Genomic DNA, 21,995 nt, shown 5'->3' on the forward strand with positions numbered 1-21,995 from the left:
AATTTTTGACTGCATTATCTGAAAGATTGTGGAAAGCAGATAAACGAACAAAAGGTATTGTTTTTGAAATTTCACCTATAAGCCCTAACTATAATAACCTATAATTTGCCATATATTATTTACTGGTGACGTCAGAAGCTGCTCAGTAAGATTTACATTATCTGACCAAGCTCAAAAGATGGGCCTTGAAACATATAACTGAAAGTGGTAAAGTTTATAGGGATATGATGGTTGGATCACAATATATTTGGGCTTCTTAAGATCAATGATATTTTTTGAGTCAGCACAATTCAAAATATTTTAGCTGACTCTGGCTGACTCAGCAAAACTTTAAACCCAAATATCTCATGACATGATCTGAATATTGAAACCCTATAACAGTGGTCAAAGCAAGATTTTCGTCTGAGACGGAAAATGGATTTTACACAGCAAACTAGCACATATTCTTGAAATATTGGTGAATTATGCAGAATTTTCAGACGGAAAAAACTGTTTATATACTTCGTTGAGACGGAAACCCGTCTGAGACGGAAGAACTTTTAACACTGCTATAAACCATTCCATTTTGTCCATTAGGTACAGGGCTTGAAAAAACAATATTTTGATGGTCGGGCATGATGTCCGAAGCAAATCAATTCGGGACAGGCATGTCCAAATGAATTTTTACCTAATTGGTCAGATTATTCGACGTGATCGCTTTTTAGTTGGAAAAAAAATTAGACCACCAGATAGCTAGAAATTTAGAAAGACATTAGTGGAGGGCACTTTTTGCCCTATGATTTTGAGTTGAAGCAAGCTTGAAAAAGGATAAATTGTTTGCTTTCAAACACAGTGAATAGAAGACATTTTAACTGCAGAGTGTTTCTCAGTGCAAATAAAGAAGTTGCCAATTTCATATATTTACGTAAATAATCTTTTTTGTTTGAACTTTTTAAGGGACTGCAAATATGGGTCATAGTAATGTCCGACCAGAATTTATTTTGCTGGAAATTAATAAATGTCCGATGTCTGACTGTTATTTCAGGCCCCCCAGGTACCTTTCCAAGCACATCTTTTGAGCTAGTTTGGAATAGCCTGGGAATCCAAGCGTTAAATTTTGTTCACAGTCGGTCTAGTTTTTTTTAATGTTTTTTTTGCTTGTTTTAACGCTTAAACTACAAGTAATTCACCTGTAGGGAGATTTTTCCCTGAAATACAGTTTCGGTCTTATTGGTCAGATTTGAGCGTATCACTTACCAGAAATTTCACGTAAACTTTGATGATTTTCGGTGTGCGTGCATGATTTATGGAAAATGATGACTTGGCAAAACCACTTTCATTTTTTTCACACGGGAGATTTCGCTGGCATGAAATTGCTATGCACTTATAACAAACAATAAGACCTTCAGACACATGAAGACATAATTACAGTTACTGATGAATCACAAGAATTTCTAGAGTACCATGTAGAAACCGAATTTGCTCTATCAAAGAAGGCCCACCAAACTGTGCCTGTAATATTACTTGAATTTTTGACGCCCGACAAACACCAGACTTTTTCAATTTTTCTTTTACTTTTAGTGCACACAAAAAGCACCAGACTGATTCACTTCCTGTTCAGTGGTAAAAAGTCTTTTTGTTTTTAATACAGGAGGGACATTTGGGCGATTCTACTCAAAGTTGTACATGTCCTTTCCGCAACAGGGTACCAAAACGCCAAATTTCAAATTGGTTTAGGAACTAATATTTTGCCCTAAAAAGTTAGTTATAGTATTGTCTTTCTTAAATCTGAAGTCTGCCCCAAAGATTTCTGATAATTTTAAGTCTTTCCTTACCATTCTCGTAGAGTCATCAATTTTTGTTAAGAAATTATTGAAACCAAGTTTAGCTCATTTAAAATTTCCTGTTGAATGGGGAACATCAAGACTGGGTCAAAATAAAGACCAACTTTTTTCTGCTCTTAAAACTACTTATCACTATCAAAATTTACCAAACTGTTGCGGAAAGGACATAATCTGAAATTTTAAGTATGCAACTGTTTTCAAAAACTGTCAAGAAAGCAATTATTCATGGTTTAAAGTATTTAGTATTCAATTTTACACTTTTAAATTGCTTAAAAATCATAAGTATGACTTTTTATGTATTCCTAAATAAAATAAATTAGTTCTCAAATAATGTTGCGGAAAGGACAAACATTAGAGGGAACAGACTCTTGAAGGTTACACAGAATAAGGTTCCCCAATCGTTTGGGTTAGACTAGACACCACATTGAAAGGTCAATTTTGTGAAAAATATGATAAACTGCACTCGTTGGAGTTTTCAGCCTTGAATTTCTCAAATAATGAAGAAATTGAACACAAACGATATCTGAGGGACATGACCTCGTCGGGATCTGCAGGGTTTTTCTTCATTTTTTTGTATCCGTACACATACGTGAGACATCATCTCGTAGAAAAAACTTTCTTACTAGTTCTTGTAACTCAGTTAAAGCTTGCTTTTCTGAGTTAAATGAAACGTTCAAAAGATTTACCCCAAGCTCTTGCCTCATTTTGGTGTTAAAGCCCAACTGGGAGACCATCATGCACCAGTTTAGATTTTACTTTCTTCTTCTGAGATGGACTTGGGCTCCACAGCTTCATTTTGGGTACTGGAGCTTGTTGAAGAAGAGGAGTGTTCATTATTTGATGAAGATGACTGTTCACCGGTGCTTGTATTATTTTTTTCATAAGATCTTCTCAAGCGTCTCATCTTATTCTTTACAATAGATTTTTGTGGAGTGGAAAAAGTGTTATCAGTTCTGGTTTGCAACCTTTTCAACACTTTCTGTTTTGCTCTATAGTTTTTCTTTGCCAACCCTAACCCTAACCCTAACAACCCTAAACAACTTCATTCTCGTTAGATTTTCTGTCTTAAGCTGCCTTTCTGTTTGTAGCATTCTTTCTTTCGCGATCTTGATCCCTTAACTTTCCATGTAGCCTTTTGTTCTGATAAATAATTGCTCTTTTTTCTCTTGATCTCTCTGTGCTAGTTTTACCCATTTTACTATTATATCTAATCTAAAGAAAAAGATACACTTTTTAATATGAAAAAATTTGTGTTAGGCTAAAACCTTTAGAAAATGAACTATCATCTGCTATCATCACAACATCAAATTTCATATTTGATTGTTTACAAAAAGTTATCTCTGCACGCCAAACGTTTTCCATTCAAAATTGAATGTTTACAAATCAGAAAGCAATGCAATGTCTTCATGAAAAGTTAAAAATTAAAAGAATAACATTGGAAGAACTAAAAGTAGTCCAAAAAACCTAAATACATCGAAAAAACATACCAAACTAACTCAGAAATTCAGTTTTAAAAAAGTGTTGCGGAAAGGACATTAGTGTTGCGGAAAGGACATTAGTGTTGCGGAAAGGACATTAGTGTTGCGGAAAGGACATAATGTTTGAACCTTGATTACTTGTGGACAACACAACATTCAGAAACTGAACTTATAAAAATAATTTCTTTATAAGAATGCTAGCAAACTGAATAAAGAATTCAAGCCCCGACACCCCATGGAAAAAAATTGTGTACAAATGTTTAGCGTTGCGGAAAGGACAGATTTTGGGACCATGGCTTATTGACATCCAAAGATGTATGAATTCTAGATCAAGTACAGCATCCTTTTAAAATTAAAAAAGATTCTGTCAATGCTAGATAGAAGAGCTTTTAAAAAAAACCTGTTTTGGGTGGAATAGCAACAGTAGAAACAATTTTCTGACTCAACAACAAAAGTGTTGCGGAAAGGACAAAATTTGGAGCCATAAATGAAACCTGAAGTAAATACCATATGATTTTATTAGAAGCAAAGAAGGAAAAAAATCATATAAAAATTTACCTTCCCCATACCTTTAGAGTATGAAATCAAGTCACTGTAATGATAGAACCCTTTATAAATGGTACATTTCAGTCTCAGTTCAAAGGGCACTTTTTTAAAAAAATGCCAAAAATTGGCTTTTTTCAACTTTGGACTCAAATTTTCGAAAATGACGGTCCAGGTGCCAACTTAAACTGAATTTCCCATGGGGGCACATGTAAAGTAGAAGCTTTAAGCCAATAAAACCCCTGCCAGATCGTCTCCTTGAATAGCTATATCAAAAACTGTTGCGGAAAGGACGATGTACAACTTTGAGTAGAATCGCCCATTTTATGTCTGGTGCTGGTGTCTGTCTCAAGTTTTTGCAGGTTGTCCTCAGCTGGGTTGTTTTAAAAGCAAAGTTGATCCTACAAGCACTATACATTATAAACCAAAGTTTTACAAGCAAAGAAAAATAACCTCAATCATAGGACATATGCTGATCCAACACAGTGTCCAGTAACAAAAAATCTTTTCCTCTCTGGTCACTAAGCAAAGAAATATAGTTTCCATCAGCGATTCCAACCTTCCCTGGGGGAGGCAATTAGCTAAAATTGGGTACGGGGACGTGCCGCTGGTCAGGGTTCCTTTTTTAGGCTATGAATATATCTGACAGGGTCCAAAATTAACTGATTTTAAAAATGTTAATCTGACAGGGTCGACTTTGGGTAATTTCGAACAATTTTCAGGGTGAAAATTAGAAATGTTTTCAATTGAATAAAAGAATTTCTGACTTTTCGTTCTGACAGGGTCCCAAATTTACCAAACATTCATATCTGACAGGGTCCACTTTTCGGACTCCAGCGACACGTCCCCGTCGGCCATCAAGGTCAGTGCCCCCGGGCAACCTTCCTACTTCCTATCTCTAAAGAAGGGTGTCGGGATTAGAAGAGGGATGTCGACATTAGACTAAGTTACGATATCACATTATGCCATTACATACAATGGCACTGGAGACAAAGACACAACCCCTGCCTATGTACCAGACTTACCAAAGCACGGGACACAAAATGTTTGAGTAGATGAGAAAACTAGCGGACAATGCAAGCTAAGATAGATAAGTTTATCTCTCTAAAGAAGGGTATAGAGATTAGAAGAGGGATGTTGACATTAGACTAACACAGTGTACATCATCAAACAACAGCACACAACAGCAAGAAAATTTTGGCTTCATATTGTTCAAAAATCAGTCCAAAATTGAATTACTTTACTGAACTGCCTACTTTCCTATCTCTAAAGCCAGATGGTGTCAATCAAACGAATCAAATAATGAATCAATTGAACACAATTGAATAATTGCGATTAGATGTCGAACGCAATTGAAAATTACCCAGGTCTATTATATTTGATGTTATGATGGCGAAACTATAGTGTCCACACCACCCAGCCTAAAGCTAGGAGTGTGCCAATTTAATTGCAATCCTACTTATTGAACATAATCTTATTTGAACCGATCAAACATAATCAAAAATCAATCAAACGTAATAATTGATACCATCAACTGCTCTAACTTGGGACGGTTGGTCAAAACATGGGACCTGTTGATATATCTGGCCTGTATTTTCATTTACTATTAAATCTCTTTGACAACAAATTTGTTTTGATAACTCCACCAAGTTTATCAATCAAATTTTCTGTCTTAGCATGTTACGATAACTTTCACTGATAGCGCGCCCTTTTTAACTTTTTTATTTTTATTCAAAATGACCGGACGCTGATTGGAGAATTAGAGAACGCCCGCCGCCTAATAACCACCTATCATTCAATGGGATTAACAAAAATTGAGTGTGTAACTTGCCACGCGAGTGACGTCAAACGCTCCATTGTTTTGCCACTAATTTGTTCTTCTGCGTTCCAGACACTCGCGCTTGTTCCAGCTTGTTCCACTACAAATTTTTTTCAAATTTCGATTTAAAAGCCTACTCGGTGCGAAAGAGAAACCGTGTATTTTTTAATATGCCGTTCATTAACTCAAATCAAATGACTTTAGAGGTTTGGTGAAATGGTGGCTGAATTGCCGTCCCATGTTTTGTCAGATAGTCCCAAGTTACAGCCATTTCGATTGACTTCCAAATTTGCTATACTCACCAAATTTGCCAAATCTACAATTTCAATGTCAAAAGATCACAGTTTTGTGGCAAATTTGTACACTGTGGGCCCCGCCATTTTGATTTCTGTTTTGTGATGCTTTGTCAGTAGTTTTCTGTCGGCGTTTGTAGAGCGCAAAGTGTTTATACGCGCGGGCGATCTTTTTAACCAATCAAATTGCCGATCGACATTGTTTTGCTTTAGCATTGGAAGGTCTTCTATTTTTCAAAATCTTTGGCAAAAGCGGCAAAATTGGGGAGCGAAAAAAACACAGGTCTCATGCGCATGCAGTCTAAACTTAAAACTCCTATATCAGGATTAGAAACTAGGCTAGTCCTACCTCTTTTATATTTTCTTTTACAACAATACAATGCTGACAAGTTGACACAACACATGTGTACATGTACATTGACAAGTAATCCCTGAGAGAAGTTTACATTGAAATCTGCAACAAAAACGAAAGTGGTCTCTTCTACTGGTTGATTTCCAGCGCTCCTTCGCAGCTGTTTATCAAATTTCCACTAATGAGGCTGCCGCATTTCAAACGGCCCTTCTTTTTGGCACCCATGGCCTCTCAGTGCCTTGCACGACGGGCGGCTGTAAAATCCCACCCTTCATATATTTGTATCAATCTTTGATCCGTGGCTTAGGTTTTTTCTCATCTTCAATTTACTGAAGAAAGCAGGAATTTGACGCGAGAGTTAGATTGTCAACAAAGTGCCGTAAAAAATCATTGAATAAAAGAAGAACTTAAAATCTTAAATATTTTCATTTTGAAGAAGGTGCAAAAAAGTGAAACATAGAAAAGTTTCATTTTCTTCGCTTTAATCGAAATGGGGGATTTGGAAAATTTTGTATGTTTAGTTTTTTGCACAAACCCCTGTAACTATAGGCGAGCACCCCGTTGCTAAGATGTTGGCTTGAAATCGAAAATGAAACCACTCAAAACGAAAGTAAAATCGGCCCTTACTCGAAATCCCATAATCTTGATATACGAGTTTAAGTCTATTTACTGTCATGGGAACAGTGTTTTGAATGGGGTAAGTTCCAAAAATGCCGAGAATGCCAGATTCACCGGACATCTTTTTTATTTGGCATTTTATGGCACTCAAATTTTGCCACATTTGCCAAATTTTTGTCAATCGAATGCAAAATAATTGGCAATCAGGGCAAAAATGGCATTTTTTGAAGTCAATCGAATTGGCTGTTATAGCAGTTGACGGTAATTCAGTAATTGAACCAATCAAATATTATATATTTGATTTGAACGAAATGGAGTACAATTGAAAATATTACCCAGGAATCAGCTATAGCAGGCTCAATTGTGATTCGATTGCATTCAACAATGAATCGTATAGCAATTATTCCAGCCCGTTCAAATACATATTTGCTTGGTTTTTTCTCATATAACACCAGATATTACACATCCAGTGCTTTACTTTAAAAGTTTGGTGTGTCATAGCCAGGTCAGGCGCGGGGTCCTGTAGTACTCATCGTCATGTACCGTGAGATCATGTAACTTGCATCAGTGGAGGCTAACATGCATAGCCCTCAAATGAATGACCTGCCTGGTCATTAAAATGCAAAGTTAAATCAAAACAAAAATTGTAGAGTAGAGCTGCGAGCGGAGCTGCATAGTTCATTTGTTTTGAGATTTTGCTGCTTTGATTGGTCAGTCATTTGATGATGGCTATGCAAGTTTCCCTCCACTGATGCAAGTTACACAACTTCACGGTATATATATTGGACGTTTTTTTAAATGGACCTACAATCTCACTGAACATTTGAACTGAGACTTCCTGTACCTTTCAGTTCTAATGACAAAGCAGAAATTTCTTAAAAATAAATTATAATTTGTTGTAGTTTTCAGTTGGTGAAATTGCGTTTTTCAGTTTTTTTGCAGGAAGTCCTCCTCAAATTTGACTTAATCAAATACAGATTATATGGAAAAAGAAACAAGATTACACTTTTAAAGTATTTGAAAGTAGTTACTGTCTAAATAAGATGTATAGAGGAAATAAGAAAACGAAGAATTCTCTTGCCTTCATCATTCATGTACCCCATCATGCCCAGCCATTTTTTTATGATACAAATTTTTTTTAAACACCCTAGGAGAAGAGCCTGAACACGACTTCTCCTTCGTTGAAGCAAAGCCGGATTATCGAGTTTAAGAAACTTCGAGTTAGCAATTTTCGAGTTAGAACTTTTGATTTATTTAAATATCATGACGTCATAATAGTGTAACTCAACTGTTTTCCCAATTTTTCATCAAACCAAGCAAGATGAAGGGTGGAAAAAGTGGGACCTGGAATTTCCTAGCCTATACTAGATTTCGGTGGGTCACACCGGTCACACCAGTAATTTATTTTTTCCCGAGTTATTTTGCATGTGACGTCATAATTTCAGTTTTTGGACGTTATTATGACGTCATCGCAAAAATGATAACTCGGGTTTTTTGAATTCGTTTATGACCCTTTGAGCCCCCCTTTGAGGGAGTCGATTTTACCCAAGCACCCCCCTCCCCCAGGTCTAGATCTCTCGCCAATACATGGTCAGAGCCAGATTTTTTGGCTAATTTTCAAAGGTGCTTCAGTGAAATCAAGTTGTGCGATGGCCCGGGGTGGGGGGTACTTAGGCAAAAATGGATGATGGGTATGTGAAGACGGTAAGGGTCGGTTTTTTTCACCTTTCAAAGTCTCTCTACTAAGGGTCGGAAAATCAGAAAGTTTTAAATTAGTCTCTCTAAGGGTCGGAAAATTCAGGATTTTTAGGAATTTGGAAAAAATTGGAAAAATAATAACACCGTCACACCGGCTTGTATGTACAGGGCAAAAATGTACCTAAATACTGTCAGCGTCTGATTTTAAAATACCGTTTTCCCGTCTCTTTTTTCATCAAATCCCGTAAATACCGTACTAAAAAAGAGCAAATCCCGTCACACCGTAAAAGTACAAACCCCCCTCTAAGGGTATGACTTTTTTCAAAAATCGAAAAAAAATTGTAATAAAGTCTCTCTAAGGGTCACCTTTTCAGCAAAAATCAGTCTCTCTAAGGGTCGGTTTTCGGAGGCCCCGTCCGCATATACCCCTCATTCGCCAACCCCCCCCCTTCCCGGGTGCAATGGCTAAAAGAATACTAGGGTGGACTCGAAAGAATCGTAAGAATACCTCAAGACAGGCTCAGACTTTTCAAGTTTTTAAGAATATTAATGATGGGTGGGGAAAATAAAAAAAGAGCATCATTATTGGAAGATACTTCATCAATGAACGTTTTCGACTCTAGATAAACAGACATATGGAGAAAATAGGGTGAGATAAATAAAGTCACTATGAAATAACATTCCACCATTCTTCAAGTTTATTTTATGATATTTTTGTAAAAACCCTGTTTTTACTGAATATTTTAAATTTTAGATTTCAAAATTATGTTTCCCTGTACAAGCAAAGTCTGTAATACAATGACCTATACTTGAATTTTAGCAAATATTAGGCAGGGCGGGAAAAACAACGAATATCTTATTTCATGAAATTTATGAATAATCTAGTCCTAGGTAAAAGAAGCTAACCTTAAGACCTCAAATTCTATATACCAGATCAATCGTGGGAAAACATCCTACTTATTATATACGTAGAATATAGAGTCCATAAATCGAAATAAAAAAACTGATAATGATGTATCTTCAGAGCATGCGATCACTCTTATTCTCCATAAATTAGTTAGAAGTGAAATTTTATCTACATCTATTACAATATCTGCGACCGATCATAATTTTGAATTTTTCTCCAGCCAGTGATTGATGACATTCTTCACACGCGAAACATTTGTTGTGGAAATATTTTCCTTGAAACATCATGAACTCAATATCATTGCCGTTGATTTGTTGTCTACATTGGTTGCATATGTACGCATTGAAGCTCTCATAACATTGACCCTCGTGAAAGAATTTACCGTCGTCCTCGTGGAAGCGACAACCTTAAAAGTGAAAAGAGGAGATGACGACTTCCATAGGAGAAATACTCGAACTTTATGCACGCTTTTTCTTTTATAAGAATGCGACCGTAGTGCAGTGGAGCATCCGGCTACGGTGCGCAAGCTCGTAGGTTTAATCATCGGCTGGGTATACCAAAGACTTCGTAGTTATATAATACAAAAATGGTACTTGACGCCTTTCAGACTGATGCGATTAAGAGAAGGATCAAGGGCAAGTGGAGCAATCCAGGGAGAAAGAGGAGCCTTTAGGTCACCTCCGACTGCGGTCGCAGACTTACTTACTCTAAGAATATTCATGATAAAGAATTAAGAATATGCCAAGAAGATCACCATCATTGAACACCTTATTTTTTTAACAGACTTTAAATCGACAGAGCTACCGGGTGCACCAAAAAGAGTATACAGGTGCACCCGGTAGATTTACAAACGTGTCCCAATTTTCTCACTCACCAGCCAAGGAAGCACGACATGATTGACAAGTGAAGCACTCTTCGTGGTACGATTTCCCTCGGTAAGTTTGCCCGTTCGATTTGATTAGTGTTTTACAGCGAGAACATTTCTATAATAATGAAGCAAATAAAATATCATTTGTTACAATTCAAAACAGTACATTGCCACTAGTAACGAGCCTTTTGCTATCACTACAAATTTAACGATATAACACGCCAAAGGCGTTAAAATCGCATAATATGGAAGAACGAAATGTATCATCAAAGATTCACTATATCCCTGTAGAGCAGAGTGTGTTGCTGGTGATATCAATGTTGAGCAGACTATGGTCGTTGCTTCAGGGCTGATACATACTTGGGGAAAAAGGGGTACGGCAATGTGGGACTGGTCAGGATACCTTTTTTTCACCTCCTTGAACCCCTGGTAGGGTCGCAAAAATACCAAAAAAGAAAGTCCTTCGTAGGGTAAATTTTCAGGGGAATTTTGCAACGCTGTGGAAGATTTTTGGAAATAAACGGAACATTTTGTGAACGTTTTGGAATTTCATTTCCATTCAGGATCACTGTTCAAAAAATGAGTCCAACGTAGGTTTCCAATATTTGAGCCTTAGCGGAAAACCTTCGTCCGTCGGCAAGGGTAGTAGTCCCCGGGGACGTTGTACTTTCGTAGCAGAATTAACATACTCTCGTACTTACATCTTGTTGTAGCAAATTAAAACATCCTTTATCATAGAGTTTTCCTCCCTCTTCGTGACATATTTGATCTAAAAATGAGAAAATGGGAATTATCTCGTTAAAAAAAAATTAAAGGAATTTGGTAGTTTACCATACCAAAAAAACTCTCTAAAGACCTGTATAATTTACTCAACCTCCAATTGTTAATGGAGTTTACTTGCCTTATCAGACCTTACTTCACGGCGGAAGAAGTCCGTTTTTAGAATGTCAGTCGCCCCTTCAAACTAATGGTCTATCGAATTGAAAAAAGGCTAAAAAAAGCTTTAATAGAACAGGGCCTAGATAGAATTGAAGGCTAAGTTTTGTATTGAATTGATAAACGGCCATTCAACAGGCAAGGGTAAGTCAGCGTCACGTTTTTTCTTGATTGAATACCCCCAGTGGGGATCTACAATCAATGAAAAAACCTATGACACAAAACATAAAAATGAGCATATCCCTCCCCCCCACTCGGGTAAGTTATGGCATGTCTCAAAAACTGAAAATTACCATAATTTTTAGATCGCATTAGTCGTCAGAAAATGGCCAAACAATTGACTGAACATGAAGGGTACTATGATGTAGTTTCCAACCTGATGTGTAACCTAATTGTTTTTTCGCTGATTTTCGCGAAAAACCGCAAAAACTGATTATTACGTAATAATCGACGACGTCATCAAGACTAAAAATTGAATTTCTCAAGAATGGTTTATCCAATTGTCTTCAAACTTTCACCAAAGATGTATCTTACTAAAGTTGATCATTTGAAAAAAGAAATATTTCAAAATTCTGATGACGTCAGCAGAAATTAGTACAAAACGAAAAATCCTATTTTCTGCTGACGTCATCAAAATTTCGAAAAAATTTTTTTTCAAATGATCGACTTTAGTAAGATACATCTTTGGTGAAAGTTTGAAGACACTTGGAAAAACCATTCTTGAGAAATTCAATTTTTAGTTTTGATGACGTCATCGATTATTACGTAATAATCAGTTTTTGCGGTTTTTCGCGAAAATCGGGGAAAAAATAATTAGGTTACACATCAGGTTAGAAACTACATCATAGTACCCTTCATGTTCAGTCATTTGTTTGGTCATTTTCTGTCGACTAATGCGATCTAAAAATTATGGTAATTTTAAGACACGCCATAACTTACCCGAGCACACACAATGTTGTCGGGGTGAGCTGAAGGACCGGCCAAGCAATATTTCTTTCCCACCAACATTGTTCGGAGGGGAGGGGAGGGTATTTAAATGTATCTAAATTTGACACCGAAAATGTGCCATAATATGTTGGCAACGATTGTAGGAGTAGAGTTATTCGATGACTAAATAGAGTCAGCTTTAGCATCGATTTCCAATCCTTATGGAAGTTCTCTCGATATGGTTCAAACAAATAAGGAGTAACTCACTTTGAAGAGATTTTTTGCAAATGTCGCAATGATAACATCGTGGATGGTACTGTTTCTCCTGGAACCGAACTTTCTCATCTTGAAGGACCCCAAAACATTTCCAACATTTCTGTAAACGAATTATAAGAACATGATGAAGACAACCAGAAGCACGAAAAAGAAGAGGTTTGGAAATATAAAGCCATCAACGGTAAAAAGCAGAGGGAACACACATTTTGTTCAACTCTGGCAATGAGATTAAAATCCTTGAAAATAAACCTACTTTCAAACACCCTGTCTCACAGCCCCGGTTAAACTTTTTCCTACAGCGGGGATAAAAAATACGATTGAAATCTCAATGACTCACTCAACCATATTGAGACCAATTCAAAATTGGCTCGAGTGATCGAAGGCTTACGAGCGTTTGCATGCTATAAATGGCCTAATTTTTGTACCTGGTACTAACCCTTAGTCTAAAGAGGTTAACTGAAAGGTGAAAATGATTATCGAGGAATTGAGTGAGACGTTCGCAATGTTGTTTTTAGATAAAGTAAAAATTATATTTCAAGATAAAAAGCTTTTCCTCTTACGCCATCATCAGTTATCAAATATTACTTAACTCACCGTTTCCATCTTTTGACGATTCATACTTTCAGTAAAGGTGTTTTTGTTGATTCTAACCTGAAAATTTGATATAAAAACCTCTGAAAGAAAAATCTTCAAACAAGAACGAGGAACAATATTCTTTAACAAACTCTGTTTCAAATTTAATTGTTAGTATAGTTATCAGCACTTTAGAGTCTGTCACCAAAATAAAGCAAGTCTAAAGAAAATGAAACAATTTTTCAACAGTGAACTAATCATTATGTGTTTGTTGACAGAAAATTTCAAACTAAGGTTTACACAAATAAAGGAAACCAGATGAAATCCTCGGTGGTTGCAAAGCTTTATGAATTCAATATTGTTGCCTTATAAGTAAACAAATTCCTGAAAAAAATTATTATCTTTCTTTTAATTTCGTTGATAATAAGGTCTAGTTTACACTTTGCATGCATATCAAAATTATCGTATATCAGCGGTTTGAAAACTGAATTCCCTCTGAACACAATTTCATCAGCAAAAAATTACTCTGAGGTTAATGGTCAACTACGTTTTCTTTCTGCTTAAAAATTATTTCAAAGAAATCTCAATAAAGATGCCACGAAAAATGTTTTCTAGAAAGCCTGAATTGTCAAAATCAATGCGAAAGTGTAAACATAACTTTAACATTGACGACATTCATTAGGAAACTTTTATTACCGCAATTAATTCTGTTACATCCAAACATGGAAATTTGTTGTCAAACATTGTACGTCATTCCACTTTGTCTAATATCCATCAGTTTGTCTGTAATGAAACAAGAAAAATAAACTATTTTGATCGATGTTTCTATGTACAGTAAGAACGAGATGCTAAGTATTTTATCGTAGGTTTTACAGGTTGGAATAACATTATAAAAAAATATACCTGTGATCGCTTCTTCAGGCTTTGGAGCCAGCTATACTTCTTTAGATATATCAAGAAAAAGTCCAATTTCAGTCTAAAGATTAGACCTTGCTTCATAATTAGAGAATTTTCCTATAAGAAAAAAAAACAGGGAGTGAAATCCTTGATAGCTCCGTTATCTATAAAGTTGTGAGCAGGGTGCAAAAAATGTTACTAAAATCGAGGTTGAATACATTTTCATAAAAATTTTTTACGAAAATAATCTGATGACCATACCTATCTAGCTCAAATCGTCCATATATTAGATTTCAAAAAATGTTAGGCTGCGTACACCCCTGAAATAGTTTTTGTTACAAGGGATGCAAAATATACTCGAAAAACTCTTCTTCTTAGCAAATCTTTTCTAAGTAGCCAAATCTACCATGTAATTTTAGGATGTATTTATGATACCCTTCCTTGCTAAAATCTTAATGACGTCATCGAAATCCAACTCAAAAAATTATCAGCAGACGTCATTTTTGAGGCAGATTCGGATTCCTTATAATATAAAACAACACAGAGAGATACTGGCAGCCAAGATAAAGGTATTCTGAATAATCAACTCTTTTAGGAGTAACATCTTCCCAGTAAACACTGATTCCGTTGCTAAAGTTATATTTATTGTGGTTTCAAAAACATAAATTTCGTATCAAACTTTTCAAAATAAATAAATTTCTTTAATTTAAAATTTCCTAAAATTTCAAAACTCAAATAAGATAACCTAAAAAAATACACTACTGTCACTGTAAAAATATCAAAGTCTTTGAAATCAACAATATGAAATTTCTTTTTCCAGTTGGCACACAACGTCGCTTCCCGAGTGATCTAACGATATTGATTATAGAAGTTAGATTACGGTTTTTGACGTGTGTTCTAGCTGGGAATAAAACATTGGTATAACATAAGATATCAAACGTATGACATTCCAACAGTAAAAACTCCAATGTGATGTACATAAAAATATATATTACATATGACACAGCTACCTGGGAAGTATTAGCGATAAAGCGAAAAATCTATCCATCCACCGTATTCCTTCGAATGAACGCTCCGCCTTAAACCCTGCCTGGGGCGTTTATTCGAAATGATACGATATCTTAAGGGAACTTATTTTGGTTGATGACAGGGTAAACTTAGAAATCAAATGTGAGCGTTTTAAACAAAATATCGTATATGAGTTATATTGGAGAACGGCAAAGATAGTTTGGCAAGAATTATTTTTGCAAGGTGCGCATTTTTTTTTAATTTTGACGAGAACTAATTTTAGCGATTTTCGGAAAATCACGGAAAATTACGCTAAAATTCGGCAAAATAGTTCCCTTCAATAATAAGATAACTTTCCTACGGATGCATAACGTTAAAAACATTACTCTCAAAACAAATAATTCAAAATTAACCATATAAGATAGGAAAAACAAAAGGTTTTCAAACATAAAATACCAACAAAATAACTCCTAATAATATTTTCACTTGCGCTTCAATCACAACCGAATTTTTTCAACCTCCTTCCACAAGTCTGCTCTAGTGATTTCTTTCTCACTTAGAGCGCCGGCTAAACCCGGAATGACGTACGGTGAACGATTCTTACGCGGTGGTAACCTTTTACGGCAAGTCGGGCAACGATCCAATTTATAAGCACAGAGGAAACAGCCAACCAAACGTCCACAATCGTGACAAAAGAAGAAGTAATTATACTGACGAACAAAACAAATTTCACATTTGAAAGTCTCTCGAACGTTATCCACTGTATTTTCCAAGGAGGAGATCATGGTACCTATAGTTCTCATATCGTTCAAAGGTCTAACACTGTTTAGTTCTGATAATAACGCTTTCAGTTGGTCAATACCATCTTTGAGCTTTTCGACGTCCGTCTCGCCACGAAGGTTACTGTTACTTGAAGTAGCTGAAAAGATAAATATAGTGGATCAGATTATTAGACACCATCGACACTGACACTATAATCAAGCAGAGCAGAATAAAATTAGGAACTATGAATTAAATCGAATAGCTTAAAAGAAATACTTTTTGATGGATTGTTATGATTAATAAGGCTCTTCCAGAAAAAATCGACTCATGGAAATGGGTTAGGTCTAGAATTGTTTCAATAATCTACACCCGGAAATTTCTTCACCCCTGAACACGGCAGTTTTTTCAGAATCCTGTTGATAGTCCGGGAGCCAAATCCTATATCTCCTTAAATAAGCACTTTTGCTTAACCCAAGATTCTACAGGATAAACCTATATATTTTTGGAATCCTCAACTATCCTAATTTAATGCTCGGTCCCATACAGTGTGCAGTTGGAGAAACCAAGGGGTAAAATTGCCCATTTCTATTGAATTTTACCTAATTTGAGCAATTTTTTACTGCTTATCTCGCCTAAAATGTTTTTAAAAATAGTTTAATTTGATTTTGGTGTAATATACTCTGGAAAATTTACAATTCTGACTTGAAACTATCACATTCAGAGTGCAACTGGACAAACCAGGGGGTAAAATTGCCCATTTTAGTATATTTCTTTTGATTTTTATTGATATTATTGATAACAGTATTAAGGTGTACGAAATTTGATTTCTAACTACTGCAAACATGAATATTTTTGGTAGGCAATAGAGGAAAGCAATCTGTGGTTTTCATTATCTGGCATCAGGGATACAAGTGGCAAATCAGGGGGTAAATATGCCAATTCCTAGTTCACAGTTGCCTGAGTCTGGATGTTATTCTTGAGCAGGTTCCTCAAAAACCTAAATTTTTAGGATGGAAACCAGCTCTAACAAACTTTAAATTACCATTCAATCATTTCTTAGTCGTTCTTTTAAAAACAACTACACAACATTTCGATACTTTTAAATGAAGTTATGGCTGCATAGTTACAGTGATTCCCGAAACGGTCACTACTGCCGGTTTTTAAGTAGAACTTCTTATTTTGAGGCAAACTACTGTTAAAAGGAAAGTAAAATGGCGAGGAAAAAAGAGAAGACACCTCAAAGCATGACCTTATAGAGGACATCAAGTTCTACTTTCATCTAAGATGATTTGGCTTTCATCGTCAGGCCGTATCCCCCCTTAACCCGCAAAATATAACTTTTATTTCTACGCCTTCTAGCAAAGCAATTACTTATCAAGTCTGGTCTCCAGATAATAATTGTACTAAAAACACTGCTAGTAGGGACCATTTCGGGAGGTCCTGAGAAGCAATACAAGAAATTTCAGAGCAAAAGCTAACAAAGTTACACTAAGTCATTGTAACTATGCAGCCATAACTTCAGTTAAAAGTATCGAAATGTTGTGCAGCTGTCATCAAAAGGACTAAGAAATGATGGAATGGCAATTTAAAGTTTGTTAGAGCTAGTTTCCATCCTAAAAATTTAGGTTTTTTAGGAAACTTCTCAAGAAAATCCAAACTCAGGCAACTTCAAACTAGAAATGGCATATTTACTACTGATTTACCACCTGTATCCCTGATGACGGACAATGAAACCACAAATTGCTTTCCTCTATTGCCTACCAAAAATATCCATGTTTCCAGTAGTTAGAAATCAAACTTTATACACTTTATATTGTTCTTTGGGTCAAATGGGCCCAAAAATCAATAAAAACGATAGAAATCGTCTAAAATTGGCAATTTTACCCCCTGGTTTCTCCAACTGCACCCTGTATGTGAAATTTTCAAGTCAGCATTGTCATTTTCTAAAATATTGTCGTGGTGCGCCAGCCGGTTAAGGCTGGGCCCACAGCAACTACATTTTTATTTAAAAGTTTTTCCCCGGATATCGGCCTGACTGCCGTTAGAAGACAGGAGATGGAGTTCATGGAGTAGATCAAGGAGGTGGGAGACAAAAAATGTTGAAGTCTAATTTCAATAGATAACTCATTATAGATAACTCATATACAATATCCAAACATACAGTTCCATAAACCATAAAAATTCAATAACGTTCAACACTTCGAGAAGACGGGAACGCACGATCGACTCTGCCTGGCCGGTGTCATTTCCGAACGAACTCTTTACTCCTCCTGATACCTGGATCTCTTCTCTCATGTTGATACTCCCCGACGGGAGGACTTGCCTCGCCCGAGGCTAAAAGCGAAGTGTTTTTTCTCCTAATAAAATTTCTATCTAACGTACTCAAGGTGAGATTCCATTCAATGGTTACCATAACTACGAACATAAATAATAAAATTGCAGAACTATGTCCTCATGACAATATATTACACAAAGATCAAGTTAAAACTATTTTCGAAGATATTTTAGGCGAGATAAGCAGCGAAAATTGCTAAAATTATGTAATAATTCAATAAAATGGGCATTTTTACCCCCTGAAGTGTCGAAAATGATACAAATACATTTGACAAGAAATTTTTCTGGTGTATCGCATAAAATTTTATCATAACTGTTTTGGTGGTAGGTCCAAGTCTTATAAAGTGTCAAAATTCAGTGAAAGTATCCAAATTTTCCCTATTTTCCTCAAGGTAAACCCCCAAAAATAATTTTTCGCAAAAGATTTTTGCCAATGATGATCACCAATCTATCTTGAAACTTTTGGCAAAGTTTTAAAGCAATTGGTCAATTTACCCATGAGATATAGAAAATTATATCATACATGGAAAGATATTTTCCTTAACAAATCCTTACAAAGGGTAAAAAGTACCCCCTAAACTCGAGCCTAGGATAAAAAATTTACCAGGAATTAGCTTTGGGGACCAAGCATTTCTTAAACTAGGATAGTTGAGGATTCCAAAAATGTATAGTTTATCCTGTAGAATCTTGGGTTAAGCAAAATGCCATTTTTCAGGTTTGGCTCCCGGACTATGAAATCTACTTGAACAATATATCATTCACTCCCTGTGAGCGATTTTGTCTTGAAAAGCCCCTAAAACACGAAGTCAAAAAGTGAATATATTATGCTAAAAGTAAAAGGTCAAAAGAATCATTGAACAGAATAGTAAGCTATTCACCTCCTCTCAAACTTGACTCACTAGTTAAGACATCTGGGTTGCATAGGTCGTCTGACGAGCAATCTGAAGAATCTAAATCAGCATAACAAAAAGATTCAGTAAATTAATGATTAGCCACACGATTACATATACAAATCAAAGGCCTTTATTGGAAAGGCCAGGAGTGTGTTTAAAGTATAGCATCTTTTTTAAAAAGTCATCGCGTAAGTGCTACATCAAAGATTGATCCTATGTATATTTTACTTTTTAATAATTGTGTACATGCACATGAGTCATAATGTGTTAACAAGATAGACGTTTAAACTCAAAGGATTAAAACTTTCTAGGTGTGACGGTTTAAAATACAACAGACATGTCAGTATTTCTAGTGGAGGAAACACTTACGGTAATATGCCAATTGAGAATCTTTTCTAGTCTTTGATTGAGAGGAGTTAGATTTTCGATCTGTAAAGAATGTAGAAGTGCCGTTAGGAGATTTCCAGAAGTTGGTAGCTGATTCGGAAGTCAGATTGTGTTCCCCAAAATTGAATGTTGGTTTCTTTGGGACCTCTGGTGAAGAAGAGGAAACACTTGTGGTAATGCTGGTTATACTATTTGCTATCGATGATTGACCAAATTTAAAGGTCGGTTGGTTGGATGGTGAGTTTTCTGGTTGTGTAAAATTAAAGGTCGAAGTTGATGCTGGCTTCCCAAAATTGAAACGGGCTGCTGTTCCAAATTTAAATGTGGTTGTACTAGTTGATGTTGAGGTACTGGATGACGGAGGTCTCCAAGCATTGAATGATGAAGATATTGTTGTAGAACCACTACTGGTGATTTGAATTGTTGTGTTGATGGTTGTGCTTTCTGTAGTGATGCTAGTTTGCAGTGAACGAGGAGAAATAAATGAAGTAGCCCATTCGTTTGTACTGGAACTTGTTGAAAATGGGGTTGTTGTGACTGTAGTTAACAAGCCGTTAAATGTGTTGGCCACTTGTGATGATAGGGGTACTTCCTTAATCTTGGTACTGACTCCTGGTTTTAGATTGTCGGAACGGAAAACGGTTGTTTTCTTTTTGGTTCCATTGCATGTTTCTTGAGATTCAACATTGGATGTAAAGCTGCTAATAGTGGTGCTATTATTTGAAGATGATGTCACATTGGTATCATTGAAGAGATTCATCTTTGGTGATTGCGAAAATACAAATTTAGACGGTGTTAACTTAAATTCTGAAGTTGTGGTCGGTGTAGTTCTCGTGTCTTGACTGATATTCTTGTCTTCTGTGGCTAGGCCAGGAAAATACGGCAGGTTTGTAGATGCACCAAAAACATAGGGTGGTGATGATCCAATTGTTTTTCCTTGAAATGTAAATCCGTTGGCAGATGTTGTGGTATTAGTGGTGTTGGTTATGGGGAAAACTGCATTCGAAGGGAGATTTGAGGTTCTAGATTCAGTAGTTGGAATAAAAAATGTATCGTTTGAAGGTTTGTTTAAATTCCTGCGTGCTTTATTCTTGACTCGGCCTTTTGGTGACTGCGCTGTTTTAACTTTTGGATCAGTCTTGATTTCGTTTGTGGAAGGAGATTCTTTCAAGAAGGAAGGAGATGGACTGTCTTCATGTTGAAATGAAAATGAATTTGGGCTTGTCCATGTAAATTTGACAGGTGTTACGTTGGATTTACCAGCATCATGTCCATTTTGTTCTTTTGTTGGAGTGAAATTTGAAGCCATTTTAAAGAATCTAGTAAGACAATAAAAATGATCTTCAAAAATCATGGTTATCTTCTTCAACAAGTTATCTATTGTTCAAAAGGAACAGACTGGTACTGAAAATTTCAGGTAAACTTAATTAGTTTAAAAATTAAGCTCTCCAAGACTTCTATTGGGCTTTTCCAGAAATAGTCCGTGCCCCCCCCCCTGTTGAGGATATCGGATATCCAGGGGGTTAAATATCTAGAAGGGAGCAGATATCCAGGGGGTAAAGTGTCTTTTCAGTTAAAAAATACGATATCTCCTTTATAAGAGAGGATAACAAAGGCGGTTGAGCATATTTTTAAGAGCGGATATCTTTACTAATAAAGTAGGATATCCAGGGGGCTCGATACTTCGAAAAATCAATATCCTCAACAGGGGGGGTAAAACATTTTTCTGGAAAAGCCCATTGTGTAGATATTTGGTCATTGCGGGGACAGACAGACAGACAGACAGACAGACAGACAGACAGACAGACAGACAGACAGACAGACCTGTTAGTGTTTTGAATCCAGGTATGAATGTTACCAAGCTTGAAAACCTGCTCTTTGTTCTTGTTTTTCTTTCTTTTTCTTTGGTAGATGTAAAGTTAGAACACGCGACGTTTGGGGTTCTTTAATGACTTTTAGGGAGCCTTCAAAATTAAGACGTAAAAGATACCTCATGGTAGGGTAGTAGCCTGTAGAAGGTAACACTTTGAAGTCGAAAAAACCCTTTTTTTGCCGGTTTTTCACGAGAAAAAAAAAGAGCGTCAAGGTAAGAACCTTGTAAGACCCATTGTGATTTAAATTTCTGATATCTCAACTTTGAAAAGTAGTTTGGCAAGAAAATACAGGTTCTGCTAATAATATTTTGAAAGTTTATGGTAAATAAGAGTTTAAAATTTATTTGGTATGACAATTGTTGATTTTTAGACCTCAATGGTTCAACTCTTCGAGCATCTTGGTAATTTACGAAATTCCTTATTACACAAATATTACTAGGCAAGTATTTAACAGCCTTGAAATTTGCACAATCTGAAATTAACACAAATTTTTCTGCTTTTTCAAGGAAACAGCAGCTGGTTTTAATTAAGGGGGTTTTTATTTAAAAAAAATTTTCAAATCGTGTTAATAAAAAGATCCAATTGCCTTGAAAGTTTACATCAAATTTAAATTGGCATATTTAGTAAAATTTTTGGCTTAATTGATGACGTCATCATTTTTTGAAAATGGCCAAAAAATATTTTGTCACCTGTTGGTATTGTGTATTTTACAGGCCGGTCCTAAATTGC

At 35.9% G+C, this 21,995-nt stretch overlaps 2 protein-coding genes across 2 annotated transcripts; both read right to left on the reverse strand.

Moving 5' to 3' along the window:
• Window positions 1–9,639: 9,639 nt before the first annotated feature.
• LOC136808352 (four and a half LIM domains protein 5-like) lies at window positions 9,640–14,110 on the reverse strand. The gene is made up of 7 exons (XM_067064882.1): window positions 14,015–14,110; window positions 13,808–13,894; window positions 13,133–13,189; window positions 12,530–12,638; window positions 11,101–11,168; window positions 10,406–10,514; window positions 9,640–9,937 (listed from the first exon to the last, which is right to left on the reverse strand). The coding sequence occupies exons 2-7, from the start codon at window positions 13,853–13,855 to the stop codon at window positions 9,696–9,698; spliced, it is 633 nt and encodes a 210-aa protein (XP_066920983.1). The 5' UTR covers window positions 13,856–13,894; window positions 14,015–14,110; the 3' UTR covers window positions 9,640–9,695.
• A 577-nt stretch (window positions 14,111–14,687) lies between these two features.
• Window positions 14,688–21,340, reverse strand: LOC136808353 (uncharacterized). Its single transcript, XM_067064883.1, has 4 exons — window positions 21,217–21,340; window positions 19,375–20,711; window positions 18,991–19,062; window positions 14,688–15,935 (listed from the first exon to the last, which is right to left on the reverse strand). Exons 2-4 carry the CDS (start codon window positions 20,699–20,701, stop codon window positions 15,514–15,516), a joined length of 1,821 nt encoding a protein of 606 aa, XP_066920984.1. The 5' UTR covers window positions 20,702–20,711; window positions 21,217–21,340; the 3' UTR covers window positions 14,688–15,513.
• Window positions 21,341–21,995: the final 655 nt, after the last annotated feature.

The sequence above is a fragment of the Clytia hemisphaerica genome, unplaced genomic scaffold, assembly GCF_902728285.1.
Source record: "Clytia hemisphaerica strain Z4C2 unplaced genomic scaffold, Clytia hemisphaerica genome assembly, whole genome shotgun sequence".
Taxonomy (NCBI): domain Eukaryota; kingdom Metazoa; phylum Cnidaria; class Hydrozoa; order Leptothecata; family Clytiidae; genus Clytia; species Clytia hemisphaerica.